General features: G+C 38.9%; 1 protein-coding gene across 5 annotated transcripts in view; it reads left to right on the top strand.

Moving 5' to 3' along the window:
• Positions 1-437: 437 nt before the first annotated feature.
• Positions 438-18037, top strand: part of MAPRE2 (microtubule associated protein RP/EB family member 2) — a 69921-nt gene continuing 52321 nt past the window's right edge. For 2 of the 5 annotated variants that reach the window (XM_058175942.1, XM_058175943.1), the window contains exons 1-2: positions 438-577; positions 15814-15875. Coding sequence is in view for 1 of the 5 variants with exons in the window: in XM_058175941.1 (XP_058031924.1) it covers positions 1340-1348; positions 15814-15875 (71 nt within the window). In the remaining 4 variants the exon portion in view is untranslated. Of the gene's footprint in view, positions 578-990; positions 1154-1329; positions 1349-15813; positions 15876-18037 lie in introns of those variants that run through there. The other 3 variants (XM_058175945.1, XM_058175944.1, XM_058175941.1) reach the window with 3 other exon arrangements.

Here is an 18037-nt window from a genome sequence, read left to right as displayed (position 1 = left end):
GGGCTGAAACAGCAATTTCCAGAATTCAAGGTGCTCCATTGGTGCAAAGAACGGGTTGGCACCTCAGCAATAAAAGATGGGGATAAGAATCCATCTGCGTATCCGGATTCGGCCAGTTGTGATTTCAAAGCCACGGTGACTTAGCAATTAAAATCCACCGTCATTCTCCTCCCCAGAAAAGTACGGGGGGAAGTACGCGCCCCTCTGCTCTTGCTGCAGCTGAGGTGGGCTCGGTTGAGCGAGGAGAACGCCCAGCCAGCCAGGCTCGCTCGGGGAGTCGCAGGCGTGACAGAGCTCTTTTACCTCCTTGGCAGCCCCACAGACGCTTGACGCAGCCCGCCTCCGGGCTGAGTTGTGGCCATTGGCCTCACTCCCTGCTGCCGCTTCTGCCGCTGCCGCCACCGCCGCGTACGGGGACCGCCCATCTCCAGAGCAGAGCAGCCGAGCTTGCCCGCCCGGCTGACTCACGTGGCACTCGGGCGCAGCAGCAAGCGTTGCGGAGGCTGGGGAAGGAGGGGAAAACAAAAGGGAGCTGTCAACGCCGAGAGCTGCACGCCCGGTAGCTCGATAAGAGCAGGTGAGTGACGGGCGAAGGAGGCGCTGACTGGCGCTTCTCTAAGAAGGGCCATGGAAGTAAGCGAGGGGCGACAGTCTCGCCCCCGCCCCCGCCCCAGGCGCCCCCAGAAATTGCTAAGGCAACAGCTCGGTCTCTGGCCGCCTGGAACCGAGTTGGTGTTCAGAACCCGAGGCGAGGAAACGGAAGCCTTCCGCCGGACGCTGTTGGATGAACGGGAGAAGGAAGGGGTCGCCCTGCTGGCACAGCCGTGGCTCTGGGAAGGCTTCCCGCGCTGAGGAGGCGCGCTCCTTGGTCATAGGGGAGCCGGAGGTTGGGCGGGGGATTCCCAAAAAAACCTGAAGTTCGAACCAAGAAAGAGTTGAGTTAGGTGGGAGGGAGGGAGGAGGTTGCTTAGTAGGCAGGAACTGGTAGGTAGGCACGGGGGAAAAACCCTGTTTGTGGAAGGAGCTGAAGCTGCTACTACCAGCAGCAGGGAGAAGCTTCTACAAAGCAAGCTGCTTGAGGTGCCTTGGAACCAACCTCCCTGGGTCGCCCGGCCACCTGAAGTTAAAACAATAAATAGCTCTGGGGACAGAGGTAGGAGTGAGTTGTTGGAATCTGGGCTAAGTTGGGATGCCGAGAGGTCTTGATGGATTTCAGTGAATGGGCTGGACCTCTCTGATCCTGGGATCGAGCTGAGAATGGGGTTATTTCACCAACCTCCAAAATACAAAACTCGTTTTATCTGGAATAAGTATTCCGATTATTTTATGTGCGGTGAAAATGTTGAAGGTAGGTCATTAAGCGTAACTTTTGTGGGATGTGAGCAATGGTAGTTGTTGAGCCTGTTGGGGGCATTTTGTCATAGATTTGTACTTACTGAAGAACTCTTGGCCTTGCCAAAATTTATTTCTGCTTTCTAAACCTGCCATCAATCCTTTGGCAGCCCTGCTGGCTTTAGAAGAATTTCTCAGTCAGGGAGCCAATCCAGTTCTGATTTTAGAAGACTATTAATTCAGGAAATCGTGGTGTCAGGCTGAACAGCCATCCTTTGTTTTGAGCACCAATGTGATAGTGACAGGCAGTCTGAAGTGGGGCCTTGTACTGGTTTTCTGCTGAAAAGTTTCCTTTCTGTTCTTTTTGTACACAAAATGGCAAGGATGGGGAATTGACATAAACCCCATTCTGAATCAGCAATCCATCTTGGTTTAGAGAATTGTGACTGCTTTTTTTGCAAAATAAAAATGGCCAAGTTAGTCATACCAGCAGGCAGGAACAGTTGCAATAGATATACCCGTACTTAGTAATTTTGATTTCTGCTATGGTTAGGTCTCTGTTGTTGGAGCAAATGTATCTCTGGTTTTGTTAATTTCAGACAAACACTTGCACACCTAGAAACATCTACACAAACATCCTGCAGAGCAGATGGAATATATTATAAGTTAAACTGGAGATTAGCAATTAGGTGCATATAGCAATATCAAAACAAAATACAGTAGCTGAAATCTCTAGATAGCCAAATCTTTCAAGTTCTCTGCATTGTCATAGCCAACCTTGAGAGATTTTAGACCCTTTGTAATTTTTTAATTTGTGTCAGTATCCTCCACACTGTGTGAGTGGTGCATCCATCTGAATGGTTGGTGAAACTTGATTTATGTCACAGGAATTTAGTTTCAATTCAGGGTCTGGACACAAGAGTTCAGGTGCTGTTTATTTAGATGAGCAGGAACTTTTCCTTATGCACTATATTTTATAGTATATTTTAACATATTTTGCACCTATTCATTACCATTTGTTGAGGGCAGAGTGTAAAACCACCACATCTAGGATCTAAAATAATCTGATTTCTTTCTGTAGGAGTGTTTATCCATTTACAAATAAACTTGGCAAGTGTGTGTGTGTGTGTGTGTGTGTGTGTGTGTGTCTGGGCATGGTGGTATTTAGTTTTCCAGGGCATAAGGATTTACTTGTCAAGAGATATCTATTTTAAGGTGACCTTTTCTCGAGATACAGCAACATCCTACTTCATGCCTAACAGATTAACTATGATTTGAAAACAGAAAATATAAGCTTTATCTTTCCCTAATATAAAACAGACTCAATCCTGTCTTAGTACTATAACTGGCCTGCAACTTTTCAAAAATAGCGCCAGTTAATTTGCTTCCTCCAACACCCGTTAAAGTGGTGAAACTCCTAGACTCCCATCCAACAGTGGGCTGCACTGAGAGTGCCATTGAAGTTCTGTCCAATGCTTCATGCCTTTGAGGTCTGGATGAGAAGAAACAGGTTGAAGCTGAACCAAAAACAAGACAAAATTGCTGTTCATCCAACGAGGCTCTGATGTTTCACTTAGAGAAGTGGCATTGAATCTGAAGGAGCAAGTCCATACTTTTGGTATCCTGATTTCCTGCAGCTGGTAGCTAGGAGGGCATTTGCCCATCTGAGCGCTCATTACAGCTGCTGCACCTTGAGTTGAAAGACAAGTTGACAGCAACAATAACTCATGCTCTTTTCATTACTTGGATAGAGTACTGCAATACTGTCTGCATGAGGTTGTGTGCAATTGATTCAAATGCAGAGCCTGTACATTAAAATGGCATTATCTGCCCTAAGCACTCATAGCCAGCATTGGCTATAGATACTTTCTGAATGTAAAAGTGCTGCTTTTGACTTGGTGCCAAGGTATATTCAGGACCGTCTTTAGGTAAAATTAATAGATGCATCTAAAAAAAATGGGGGCTGTTCTTTTCTATTATGACATCAGGACAGAGATCAGGAGGAGGTGTTTTTTCATGATAGTCCTCTTATCATGGAATGGCTTTTTCTGCTAAGTTAAATTAAACTCTCTTGGCTTTCCAGAAACATGCTAAGAGGGAGTTCTTTCAATTAGTTGAGAATCTGACGGGAATGTTTATATAGTTTCTCCAATTATACTGCTGGTTTTATTTTTGGCATTATACCTGTTATAATTACACCCTAGTGTTTTATGCTCTGTACACAACTGAGCCATAAGGTTGCAGCAGCTGCAAATAAAATATACACTGTCTCTCTCCTTGTTGTGAAAATATGAACTATATTGTTTCTAATTTCTGCATTTAGAGTACACTGTAGAAATGTACTAATATTTTCATCACTAATCTATTTCTAAAAAGAAAATATCAGAGTAACAGGAAAAATTGCCTAGTTGTTCATCCACAGGAATAATATCTGCAAACGTGGCCAGCAGAATCAGAACAAATGGTTTGAAGTTTTTGCCTCTACTTTCATTAACACTGTTGTTGCTCTTATAATAATCTGCTGGTATGCTTGAATTAAAAATACATTTAATGTCTGGTTTACAGGATTTAGTATATCAGTACATCAGTCACTCCCAAAGCCATGACAGAAAATAGATTATATTATTGTACTAATGGGTATAGTATATTCTTCATATGCCTAGACACTTTCAAATGTTATGAGTAAAAAATTGCAAAATGTTCCTAAATGTCCAGCCTGGAGTTCAAGCCTGATGGGGCTCAAGATTGACTTAGCCTTCCATCCTTTCAAGGTTGGTAAAATTAAGAGCCAGATTATTGAGAGCAATATGCTGACACTGTAAACCGCTCAGAGTGCTGTAAAGCACTATGGAACAGTATATAAGTGCTATTGCTAGATGTGATTACAATCTTTTTCTTATTAGGTACTCTGGGAGGGAGGGATGTTTTCCCAATTAATGGTATGGTTTGTCATACAGTCATACATTTATTTAGGAGAATAAAGTTTGAAATAAATGGAGATTTTGCTTGAAAACCTTTAACTCTATAACCCAGTATTATAGCTGGGGCTAAATATATTGTATTTTAAAACACACCTCATTTTAAATATATAACAAATAGTTTTTAAGGAGGAAATACGTTTCTGAAGGAAGGAATTAATTTCAAAGCATAAATAAACTTTGAGGAAAGCCCAGTAGATTAGCAAAAGAAATATAGAGAAAGACACTTCATTTAATATCCCATATTTCTCATATTTGTTTTGGAAACAGTATTGTTACGTGAATTACAAGTCATTAAGTGGATAAAAAATTTTTTTACATATGCGATCATTCAAAAACTGCTTAGTATTCTGTATCCTATTTCTAGATCTTTTTTCTGTATAACTCTCATAGCTATTGTTCCCTTGTTTATATTGCAGTTAGTTATAACAATATAGTTTTACTAGCAGCATAGAGCAATTAACATCAAGTGAATCCTTTCAAATGTGAGATTTGAATTTACCACTCAGTTGATGTGAATGCTTCAGATAAAATTTAAATTTAAAGAAGACAGAAAAAAAACAGTTACAGATCCTAGAAAGGTTATTTTAATGATTCACAGAAAGAATGTTTGCAGTTCTGCCCTTCCTATTGCATCATCTGTTTTCAATGAAACCCCTTCTGGAGGGTGATGATATTTTTAAATTATGTGGAATGAGGTGTAGGAAGATGGAATATATGGTACATACAGTATCTGCCCAGAAACTTCTATTGAGTTCAATAAGGAGCTCTGGTGGTGCAGTGGTTAAAGTGCAGTATTGCAGGCAAACTCTGACCATAAATTGGAGTTTGATTTTGATGGGGCTCAATTCAGCCTTCGATTCTGAGAATGCTTACATTGTACCGAGAGAATGCTGCAAAGCGGTATGGAGTTGTGTATAAGCCTAAATGCTATTGCTATAAGGCTTACTTTTGGTTAAATGGTAGAGGTTTGCAACCTTAGTAAAGTTAATGGGATGTATATTGTCCATTCTGTTATTTCTCCCAAAGCTGTTATTTCCTCTCAGAAGATCTCCAGTGGCTCTTAAGACAGATTTTTTGTGGGGGAATGGGACACAGGAAAACTGCAGATGGAGGGACCTACCTATTTGTATTCAAAAGGAATACAACCCCTCCCTCTATCCCAAAGGAATATTAATTGTAAATTAGGCAGGAATAAGACATTAGATTAAGCAAAATTAAACCCTTTCTGAGACTTACTCTGATAGTATTTTATACTTTGATATTAGAAGTTATATTTAGAAGTGAAATAATCGTGTAATAGGAGATAAGGTGAAGTTTGATCTACTGTTGTACTGTGCCAGAAAGGCATATAGATTGTAACAGTAATAGTCAAAAGAAATCCACCTAGGTGTGATTGGAATACAGTTCTTCTTCTAAATTGCTGTGCTTTATAAACTCTGGCTGAGTTACTAGTTTTCTTCCCAGCATGAATACTACAGGAGTCTGATGTTAAAATGCATGTTAAAAATATTTTGTTTTTATAGTCAACCATCTGTCTGTTGCTTGTGCTGTTCAAGGTTAGGTTATTATTAGTAATTCATCAACAGAGTGTGCTAGACATTCTACAGAATGCAGAACTGAAACAGGGTGCCTGCCCAGTAGATTTTTAAACTAAGCAGGGAATGACAGTAGGAAAGATCTGGATTTGGTTATGAACTATTCAAGTAGAAATAAATCCAGAATAGATAAATCAGAGTGGAGCCAGGAAAGCTATTGAGGAAAGATTTAAGAGGAGGGAAACAATTTATTGGATAAATCTGGAAAAAATATTGTTCTGCACTGGAACAGAAGACAATATTGTTGAAGGATAATCCGGTGTTACTGCATCTCTTTGTTAATCCTTAAGACCTATCAGTGGAGACTTGCAGAATTGTAGAGTATATAGAAAGGGAAAGTTATAAGTGTCTATGTTAGTTCTGAGTATGAATTAATACTGTGGGAAATTCTGAAAAGAAGATAAGAGGCAGGACAGCAGAGAAGTTTCAATAGCATGTCAAAAATTCTTGTTTGCAGTTTAATAAACTTCAGGACAGCTGTATTTTCCATAAGGATTCTTGTGTATTGGAATAATCTGAAACAAAGGAACTAGCATATTTCCTCTGAACAGGCCTACTTTGACATTTGAGGAGTCTTGTTATCCTTTTAAAATAATAATCATAGTAAAGATTATAAACTTGAAAAGTTTACAGCCGCATGGAAAGGTACCTGAAGATAATGCAGAGGAATAAAAGAATAAATGTCAAATTTGACATTTTTAAAGTAGAGATCATTGATTTGCTGGTTAATTTTTGTAACATTTTAATTATACATTTAATTGCATAAATAAAAATTGCATTAGTTATTAACCTTATTTTATCTGACATATACTCTTCCCCTAGTAGTTTAGGTAATTTTAATCTTTATTTTGAAAAAGTATTATTTCAAATGTCTTAACCCCTGAGTAATGCAAACTGTCTTCTTTTAATCTTATTTCTTTCATATGAATCAACATAGAATAAACAGTCTGTGGTTGCAGAGTAAGAGAAAAATTGGTGCTCCACCCAATAAACTAAAGAAACGCTGCTTTAGGAGTCCTTAACAATTTATCTCTCAATAGATAGTTGGTCTTTAATTAGGATGACACTAAAACCATATGACCAAAGTTTTGCATTTGACTTAAACTGACTATTTCATCCTTCCCAATGGACTGCCATCCAAATCATTTGAAATATAACTCCTTGAAATCACAGCCAACATACAAAAAAATCCATTTTATGTGGGAGTAAGAGTTGCTATATCAACCCATTCATTAAGCTCTGGTGAAGTACTAAGTGATTTAAAGAGAGCAAACATTCTCACTTTAAAAGGAGAGAAGAAGGACCCAGGGAATTATAAACCAGTCAGTTTGACATCAATATCAGGGAAGATTCCAAAGCAGATGTAAGCAGATTGATCTGTAAACATCTTTAAAACATTAATCATAAGAAGTTACCATGGATATGAAAAGAACAGATCTTGACAGACAGTCACATTTTTTGATCAAGTATTTCCTATGCAATATTTTGTGTTAATTCTCTCTCTCTCTCTCTCTCTCTCTCTCTCTCTCTCTCTCTCTCTCTCTCTCTCTCTCTCTCTCTATATATATATATATATATATATATATATATATATATATATATATATATATAGGTCTTTGGTTGTTCGGGTTTTCTCCCGTGTAAGATTGGAAGTGTCTTGGCGACGTTTCGACGAAGTCTCATTCGTCATCTTCAGGCTTCAGCTTCGTGCTTCTGGGAGCAATGTGTGATCGCAGCTGTTTCTTCCTTTTAACTGCTAGTGGGGTTTGAACTGATTGGGTGGGAGCTTGGCTGTGCTCTGATTGGATGGGGTTTTCTGTGCTCTGATTGGCTGGGGGTGTGTCCTGTGTTGGTGGGGGCTTGGTTGTGCTCAGTCTAGTCTGTGCTGCAGGGGGATTTGAGCTGGTGAGCTGCATAGCTGTTGTTTGGCTTTGTGATCGTGCTACATCTTCATAGTGGGTGTCAGTCTGCTGCATGAATGGATTGGAGGGGTTTGAAATGGCTAATGTTGCAGCTGCGGTCTGGCTTCTGGTCCTTGGTCGTGCTTCATGATCAGTGTGGGTTTGGGTCTGCTTTCTGGGTGGATGTGCGGTGGTGACATCCTGTGTGGACCTTGTGAGTGTGGGTCTGGTGTCATTCCTCGTGTTAGGGACTCGTTTGTCAATAAGGGCGGGTTTCCAAATGGCTGGTAGGCGGGAGGTGTCATCTCGTCTGTTCATGCTGTGTGGGCGTTTTTCTATCTCAATGGCTTCTCTGATTATTCTGTTGTTAAAGTGTTCAGTTTTGGCGATAGTTCTGGTCTTTTGAAAGTCAATATCATGTCCTGTGACTTTAAAATGTTGGACCAGGGAAGAAGTTGGTTCCTCTTTTTTGAATGAGTTCTTGTGTTCTTCAATGCGTGCACTTATTCTTCTGTTGGTTTGTCCAATGTATGTGGTGGGGCAGGCGGTGCATGGGATTTCATATACTCCTTGATTTTCTAACTCAATTTTGTCTTTGGGGTTTCTTAGGATGGTGGATATTTTTCTGTTTGTGCAGAATGCTGTCTTGATGTTGTGTTTGTGGAGGATCTTGCTGATTCTGTCTGTGGTGCCTTTTATATATGGGAGGAGGGCTGTGCCGTTTTCTTGTTCTCTGTCTTGGATTTTAGTGGGGGGTTCTTTTTGGATTAGCTTGGTAATCTTATTTGTTTGGAATCCATTGGATGTTAGTACGTTAGTGAGAGTGTCTAGTTCGGGTTTTAGGTGTTGTTCATCAGCTAAGCATTTTGTTCTGGAGATGAGTGTCTTGGCTACGGAGTTGATCTGTGCTGGGTGGTGGTGTGAGAGTGCGTGCAGATAGCGGTTTGTGTGTGTTTTCTTCTGGTAGATGGTGTGTCCTAGGGAGCCATTGGGTTTTCTGTAGACTAAGACATCCAGGAAGGGAAGTTGGTTATTAATATATATATATAATCACTTGATTTCAGAAAAAAACATTTGACAAATGTATAAGGAAATGCCTTGCCATTTGGATTTGATTATCTTTGGAGGGACTTAAAAACTTCATCCCTTTCAATATACATAGAAGGTAGACCAGACAAAAGGTCTTTATAGTACTTGCACTTGGGACTACTTGCCTTCCTTACGTACAAGTAAGCACAATCCTGTTAGCATGTTGTAAAGTAAACTGTATTCTTTCAATGAAGATTCGGCCCCAATTGATTTGATAAAAGTTGCCTCTGTTACAGCTATTTTTATTGTGGATTCTTATTGTTACATTTAACTTATACATTTTGTACCTTGTGTTATGTTATGTGCTATCAGAGTTATCTGCAAAGAGGCAAATGCAATTTTAAGATGCATCAAGAGAATGACACAGAGAGGGTGAATATAGGAAGTTTTCATGCAGATAATGTGCACTATTGGGAGCATTGATATTTAGAGTGATATCAGTAAAATAGAATGTTGTGGGTGGAAAAGAGAGTCTGCTTTAAGTCAAAGGTCCATTCCTGGCAACCTCGACATGTCTAAGTGCTTTCTTGGTAAGTTTGTTTGACTCATTTTTATTCCAACTTCCTTTTGCAGCTCAGAATAGCTTTTGTAGCATACTGTCTACCATTTTTTCACCACCATAAGATAAATTGTATGATAGAGTGAATTGAGAGACAGTGCTTAGCTCAGTCATTTAGTGAGCATGCATAACTAAGGTTGAAGTTCATATTGGTTCTCCACTGCCTTTTTCCATAAAGATTTTTTTGAGTAGGTTCAGTCCTAGGATTCCTATGCTATCTCTTACAAATACTAACCAATCCTGACCCAACTATACTGCTCATACTATGCAAGGTCAGCCAAGTGCTGCCAGCTATTGGAAAATGTTTTATGTTAAATATAACTGGGAACTGGTTTATACTTTCATGTGTTAACTAAATCAAAATGTCTTTTCAAGAATACCCAATTTTATTGTGATAACTATTTCTAACTAGTTAACTAGATAATTAATTGCATAATTTCTTCCAAGACAAAGTTGATTTATTTATTTATTTATTTATTAATTGTATTTATATACCGCCCTATCTCCCGAAGGACTCAGGATGAAGTGACATGCAGTTTATGAATGTTAAATTTTTTTAAATTTCCAAGTCACCACAATATTTTTGTCATTAAAACTGCACAACATAACTAGAGATCTGCAAAAGCTACCATATTTTTCTTGTATAAGCATTGTAGCTGAGTACTATATGATAGTGATCCTATCACTATCAGCTGCTGTGTGGTCTTGCTCTTGAAGCAAACCTTTGGCCTGAAGGAGAAATGCAAAATGCAAAGTTATACCAAATAGGAGCTCATATATTTGAGAGCTGGGATTATTTAGATTCAAGTCTTATAGTCTTCTTAACTATTCATATATTTTTTATATAAAAAGATGGATTTATTTATTTATTTATTTATTTATTAATCACATTTATATACCGCCCTATCTCCCGAAGGACTCAGGGCGGTTCACAGGCAAGTAAAAACATATAAATACAAATTAAAATAACAATTAAAAAACTTATTCTAAAAGGCCGAATTATTAAAAAGCAGTATAAATAATAAAACCCATTAAAAACCAATATAAATTTAAAATCTAATCCAGTCCTGCGCGGATGAATAAATGTGTTTTAAGCTTGCGACGGAAGGTTCGGAGGTCCGGAAGTTGACGGAGTCCTGGGGGGAGTTCGTTCCAGAGGGTGGGAGCCCCCACAGAGAAGGCCCTTCCCCTGGGTGTCGCCAGACGACACTGCCTAGCTGACGGCACCCTGAGGAGTCCCTCTCTGTGAGAGCGCACGGGTCGGTGAGAGGTATTCGGTAGCAGTAGGCGGTCCCGTAAGTAACCCGGCCCTATGCCATGGAGTGCTTTAAAGGTGGTTACCAAAACCTTGAAGCGCACCCGGAAGGCCACAGGTAGCCAGTGCAGTCTGCGCAGGATAGGTGTCACACGGGAGCCACAAGGGGCTCCCTCTGTCACCCGCGCAGCCGCATTCTGGACTAACTGCAGCCTCTGGATGCCCTTCAAGGGGAGCCCCATGTAGAGAGCATTGCAGTAATCCAGACGAGACGTCACGAGGGCGTGAGTGACCGTGCATAGGGCATCCCGGTCTAGAAAGGGGCGCAACTGACGCACCAGGCGAACCTGGTAGAAAGCTCTCCTGGAGATGGCCGTCAAATGATCTTCAAAAGACAGCCGTTCATCCAGGAGGACGCCCAAGTTGCGCACCCTCTCCATCGGGGCCAATGACTCGCCCCCAACAGTCAGCCGTGGACTCAGCTGACTGTACCGGGATGCCGGCATCCACAGCCACTCTGTCTTGGAGGGATTGAGCTTGAGCCTGTTTCTCCCCGTCCAGACCCGTACGGCTTCCAAACACCGGGACAGCACTTCGATAGCTTCGTTGGGGTGGCCCGGTGTGGAAAAGTACAGCTGGGTGTCATCCGCATACAGCTGGTACCTCACACCGAAGCCACTGATGATCTCACCCAGCAGCTTCATATAGATGTTGAACAGAAGGGGCGAGAGAATTGACCCCTGCGGCACCCCACAAGTGAGGTGCCTCGGGGCCGACCTCTGCCCCCCTGTCAACACCATCTGCGACCGATCGGAGAGATAGGAGGAGAACCACCGATAAACGGTGCCTCCCACTCCCAATCCCTCCAACCGGCGCAGCAGGATACCATGGTCGATGGTATCGAAAGCCGCTGAGAGGTCTAATAGGACCAGGGCAGAGGAACAACCCCTATCCCTGGCCCTCCAGAGATCATCCACCAACGCGACCAAAGCCGTCTCCGTGCTGTAACCGGGCCGGAAACCGGACTGGAACGGGTCTAGATAGACAGTTTCATCCAGGTGTAAGGGAAACTGATATGCCACCATACTCTCTACAACCTTCGCCGCGAAGGATTCTGGCGCAGCAAGGTTTGGTGACCTTTGCAAGGGAGATGGAAAAGAAAGTCCTTTATATTATCTGTGTCCCTGGAGCTCTAGACTGACAGTAATTTAAGACTCTTTTCTAGGCTGTCTATAAAAAGATTATTCCTCATAAATGCTGAAATTTCAAAATTGCATATTTACCACCTTGCAATTTTGCTACATAAAATCCAGTGCAGGTTTTATGAGCTAACTGGACTCTGTCATGCAACAAAAAGAGAACAAGCTTGGTTGTTACATGATCCATAATGATTGCTTGCTCTCTGGTGGTTCCAATTGACATAGAAACCACATGAAAGGATCCCCTGGGAAAACAACGTAAATTGTTCATCTTTTTGTGGTCTCTAAGAGCAGCATCCTTCCTCCATGCAACTGTAGCATTTCTTCCCTTCTTATTCCTACATTCCTGCGATATTAGAATACGCTTTGAAGGAATGGTAGGGGAGTGCCATCTATGTGGCTTTTGTTATATTACAACCAAGTAGGACACCAGTAAATAATGGTAGGATGCAACACAAAATGAAAAAGAGGTTAGCATTTGGCAGAAAAGACATATGGAGAACTTGATTTTATGTATGTTTATTTTTAGTCTCCCTTTTTATATTTTATAAATAACTTAAGGTAGCGAACATACCTAGTATTCCTTCCTCCTCCTATTTCCCTCCCAATAGTTACCCAGTGAGATGAGTTGGGTTGATGATTATATCTGATGATTATTTCTAATCATCAGTGATGATCATTTCATTTTCAGTGATGTTTCCAACTTTTCATTACATTTAATGTAACCATCCTTTTCTTTCAGTTTGAGCCCAGTTAGTCCTTTATTGGTCAAAAGATATAATAGTTTGTTGTTGTTGTTAGTTGCGAAGTCGTGTCCGACCCCATGGACAACGTTCCTCCAGGCCTTCCTGTCCTCTACCATCCTCCATTTAAGTTCACGCCTATTGCTTCAATAACTCCATCCAGCCACCTCATTTTTGTTGTCCCCTTCTTCTTTTGCCCTCAATCTTTCCCAGCATTAGGCTCTTCTCCAGTGAGTCCTTCCTTCTCATTAGGTGGCCAAAGTATTTGAGTTTCACCCTCAGGATCTGGCCTTCTAAAGAGCAGTCAGGGTTGATCGCTAGGACTGACTGGTTTGATCAGCTTGCAGTCAAAGGGAGTCTTGCAGGAGTCTTCTCCAGCACCACAGTTCAAAGGCCTCAACTCTTTGGCACTCAGCCTTTTTTATGGTTCAACTTTCACAGTCATACCTTGCAACTGGGAAAACCATAGCCTTGACTATATGCACATTTGTTGGCAGGGTGATGTCTCTGCTTTTTAGAATACTGTCTAGTTTTGCTATAGCTTTTCTCCCCAGGAGCAAGCGTCTTTTAATTTCTTGGCTGCAATCCACATCTATAGTGATCTTGGAGCCCATATAATACTTACTTGGACTACATTCTTACGTAAATTTCTTGCTGTCCTCTATCTTTTTCCATCAAATATTTTTCAGTCAAATCTATTTATTTAATATATTCTTTCCAGGGTTACTTAGTGAACTTGTTTTTCTGTTTTAGATTTTGTGCTTCATAAAGATGAATATTAATCACTAAAATATTTTTGCTTAATACTCCATTTATTTTACATTAGTACTTCCTGCATATCTATGTGTTGAAAAATAAGCATTGGCAAAAAAAATGTCCATACCTGAACAAGGATTTGTAAGTGGTGAAATACCAATTCAAATAATGTATTGAAACGAACAGAAATTGTATGAATAGGCATGTGAAATATAACTGCAGTTCCCTTGGCAAATTTCCAAATCGTATTCAAAAAGGAGAAAGAACTGCTTTACCCTTAAGTTAGAAATTTGTATTTTGAGTCAGAAACTCCCAGACAGGCACAATGCTTGTAGAATGCCATTTTCTTACAGCAACCAGAAAAAGATTGAACCAAATTAAACCATGTACAAATAAAATGATATGTAAAACTGAATATTGTAGTATTTAAAAGATTGCTGTATTGTCCATATGTTAAGATAGAAATAATATATTTCTATATTATAGCTATTATAATTATATGAATTTTTCCACTATCCAATTAGGTTTAATTGGTTCATCTCCAGTCTACAGTGAGAGACCATTCTTAAATGACAATTTGGCTGATTCCAATTCAGTACAGATACTACAACCCTTAGAAATTAATTATGACATATGACTCAATTCACACATTGCAGCATCATAAATACAGTATATTTTTTGTCTTCTGATGTATAGGGGATCAGTTGTGTTTAAACTCTGAGCCACTTCTTCACTATGTTGGGAGTTGCAAATTGGGTGGAAACAAAATGCATGTGACAATGGAGAAAGAGGATTTTCCTTGCTGTTGTGTAATTGTTAAGCCTCAAATTAGGGGTTCAGCTGGTGGAAAATGAAAACACATATTATATGCGGAATATATACTTACAATATACATTTAATATACATTCAATCAATCAATCAGAATAGTGCTGGAAGGGACTTGGGGGTCCTCTAGTCCAGCTCCCTGCTCAAGTAGGAGACCCTATTTCAGACAAGTGACTGTCCAGTCTCTTTTTAAAAACCTCCAATCACGAAGCACCCACAACTTCTGAAAGCAAGCTGTTCCACTGGTTAATTGTTCTCACTGTTAGGAAGTTTCTTAATTCCTGGTTGCTTCTCTCCTTCATTATTTTCCATCCATTGTTTCTTGTCTTGCCTTCTGTTGCTTTGGAAAATAAGTTGACTCCTCCTTCCTTGTGGCAGCCCCTCAAATACTGGAATACTGCTATCATGTCACCCCCAGTCCTTCTTTTTTCTAGACTAAACATAATACTAGGTAGGGTATAAATTTGTCTTTCCTATTAAATGAAACAACTATTAAAAGTAATGATCTTTTCTGTCTGCCACAGGGGGAAATAACTAATATTTTTTATGTTTCAAGTGATTGATAAAATTCTGTTTACATCTGGTTTTTTCCCCCTAACATTTGGCATTTGCATAGTGTTGTCTGTTTACTGGTGATTACTTTGCTAACAGTGAACTCTCCCATAGTACATTAGGTTGGATTCTGGCTTGTCCTCAAGGCCTATATTAGATAACTAAACACACTTGTAAATTAAACTGCATATCAGTACAAACTTAATAGTATTTGGTTTGGGACCAAAGATTGCAATCTTATGCATACATTCTGAAATCCTCTTATTTTAGTAGAATTATAAATCTACAATTCTCTGTAAACACTTGCAGTATTTATAGTAAAATCAACGGAACCACTTTGTTCAATATATCTCTGTGCCTATGACAGGAGAAATTTAGAATTGTTAAGCAAATCTTTCAAATACAATTTCTATTGTACATATAAACTCCTAGCAGTCCCTCAAAGACTACAATAGAATTCAGCCATCCCAACAAACATAATAATGACTGCATATGTTGGTTTACTATTTTCTTAGCAGCATTGTATTGCTATGAATTAATTCTGGGAGGGCCACATTACTGAGAGCCTTTTCTAACCTGGTGCTTCCTAGAGGTGTTTGAATATAATTACCAGAATTCCACAGCATACATAAGCATTGGAGAATTCTGGGAACTGCAGCCCTAATATCTCTAAAAAGCAGAGGCATCTGCTTTTTTGTGTGTGTGGTGGTGATTGGACAGTTTTGTATTGCATGATGCAACATTTAAACAGAGTGCAATGATATGCCCTAGGGGTATTTTATTTAATAGCTTCTATAAGCTGTAGTGTAAGGATTGCAGCATCATCCTCATTATCCTGAGGGATGTGAGACCTGCTCATTGGCATGAAAAAGTGATGCTTTGTTCAAATTTTCAGATATCTTACTCAGATACTAGGATTCTAAAACAAGATTAAATTGATGACATAATCAGGATGTAAAAAGGCAATGTACTGGATATTTTTTCTATTTTCTGTTAAACTAAAAATTGCTATATTTTCTTTTCTAGTATCAAATTGCTACAAGAAAGAGTTCATCTAAGCAAGCACTACAAGTGGATGAATATACAAAGTAAGTTCTGAATACTTGTTGCACTACTTAGCAGACAATAAATTAAATGTCATATTTATACACATTGCTCTCTTGATATGAAGTCTAAAGTACTTCATTGAAAGTATAAAACAATTATCCCAAAACATCAATATTACAATCAATATTGATGCTTATATATCTACACAATCAATAAAACAATTCAGTGCTATAGTAAATTCATAATGATTAGTTAATAAATATAAGATACTGGAAAAAGATAACATCAATTTAAATTACTCCATTAATAACTACCGCATTACAGCAATTAAATATTCAGTAAGCTGCACAAGAGGTGATATAAAGATATATCCACAAGGGGGCAATGTCTAGAAAGTCTCTGAAAAAGTTATTCTTCAACCAGCAATTCTTGGTGTTGCTATAGAAGCAGCAAGATCTTATTTGGGGCTTGAAAAAGTCTATTACAAATACTGTCATTTTAACAAGAACACAATAAACATCCAGCCTTCAAGTTCAAACTATTGTAAACACTGAAGTATTCAAACAAAGGAACAGTAATTATTACAATTCTATCTTATTGAAATGAATTAATGAAGATAAATGGTTAATTTTTAATGAAGCAGGTTTATAGACCCCTGATCCAGTTTTGATAAATTTGTTTTTCTTGACTTAAAACATTTAAAAACTTAATTGTTAATAATACATAGGGAACCCCTGTTTGTACTTTGCAATCTTGTACTGTATTATCCACAGCATAAACGTTTTGCATAGATTGGATGATATTGAACTAATTAAATGAATGAGTCCTTCCACTAGCCAGTATTGGTCACCATATTATAAAAAAGATGTAGCGACTCCGGAAAGAATGCAGAAAAGAGCAACAAAGATTATTAGGAGGCTGGAGGCTAAAACATGAAGAACGGTTGTCAGAACTGGATATGTCTAGTCTTGTGCAAAGAAGGACTAGGGATGACATGATAGTATTCCAATATCTAAGGGACTGCCACAAAGAAGAGAGGGTCAGCCTATTTTCCAAAGCACCAGAAGGCAATATAAGAAACTAATCAAGGAAAGGGCAACTAGAACTAAGGAGAAATTTCCTGAGAACTATTTTAACCAGTGGAACAGCTTGCCTTCAGAAGTTGTGGGTGTCATTGGAAGCTTTTAAGAAGAGACCGGACATCCAGTTGTCAGGATCTGTATAGGGTCTCATGCTTCAGCAGGGAGTTGGACTAGAAAACTCCAAGGTTCCTTCCAACTCTGTTATTCTGTTCTGTTCTTTATAATGCATATATCTCAGCTGCTTTAGTGTGTTAGAAAGGAACTAGATTAATATATACTGAACTATGTAACTTAAAAATGGTAAAATGCTATGACAAAACATCAAAATAATTAATATTATCTAATCAAAGAATTAGTGATGTGTATTTTTATTTATTTTTCTTAAGATGTGCAGAAAAAAAAATAGAAAAACACAAAATACAAGAAAATCAGGAAAAATATATAAAAAACTATGAAAAGGAAAAGCTATTGTATCTCTCTGTCACCATTAATCAAATATAAAAAAATTCTAATTAAACATTAAACAATATTATTTTTACCTTTACAAAATATAAAATCTACACCATACAAAATGAATCTTTTTTATATTAGTGCTGTAAATAAATCAGCCTTTTCAAAAACATGTGAATCACACATCACTTGAATTTAGTCCTTAATAATGGGAATATTACTTTTCTAATTTCTCAAAATAATTCTCTTAGTTACATTTCAGGTCCAATATAACCATAAAAACAATCACACCGAAGATTCAGGACAAAACCTGTTTTGTGGAGAAGGAAAGGCAGTAAGATTTTTTTTTCCTTTAGAATGTAAATAGATTCTACTTTTTGCATAGAACAACCAGCTTAGAGATTTTCAAAGAATAAGTACAAATATCTGAGGGAAGAGAGCTACAAGAAAAGTACACTGTTTAATTGTTTAATTCTGCAAAAGTTTATGCCATAATCAACTGGCAGAATATCTTCAGCAATCATTAATTTCATGGATTTCAGTGTAATTTTAAAAAGCTGTATTTTCGGCAGAATTGCCCTGACCAGCCAGACCTATGGGTTGGATTCCAGCCTACTAATTGCAATAGATCTATTTCTATTGATCTTGAAGTGTGAGTTATGGATTGAAAG

Source organism: Ahaetulla prasina, chromosome 3 (genome assembly GCF_028640845.1).
Source record: "Ahaetulla prasina isolate Xishuangbanna chromosome 3, ASM2864084v1, whole genome shotgun sequence".
Classification (NCBI taxonomy): Eukaryota; Metazoa; Chordata; class Lepidosauria; order Squamata; family Colubridae; genus Ahaetulla; species Ahaetulla prasina.
The sequence above is the reverse complement of the archived record's forward strand: the minus strand, read 5'-3'. Positions and strand labels throughout refer to the sequence as shown.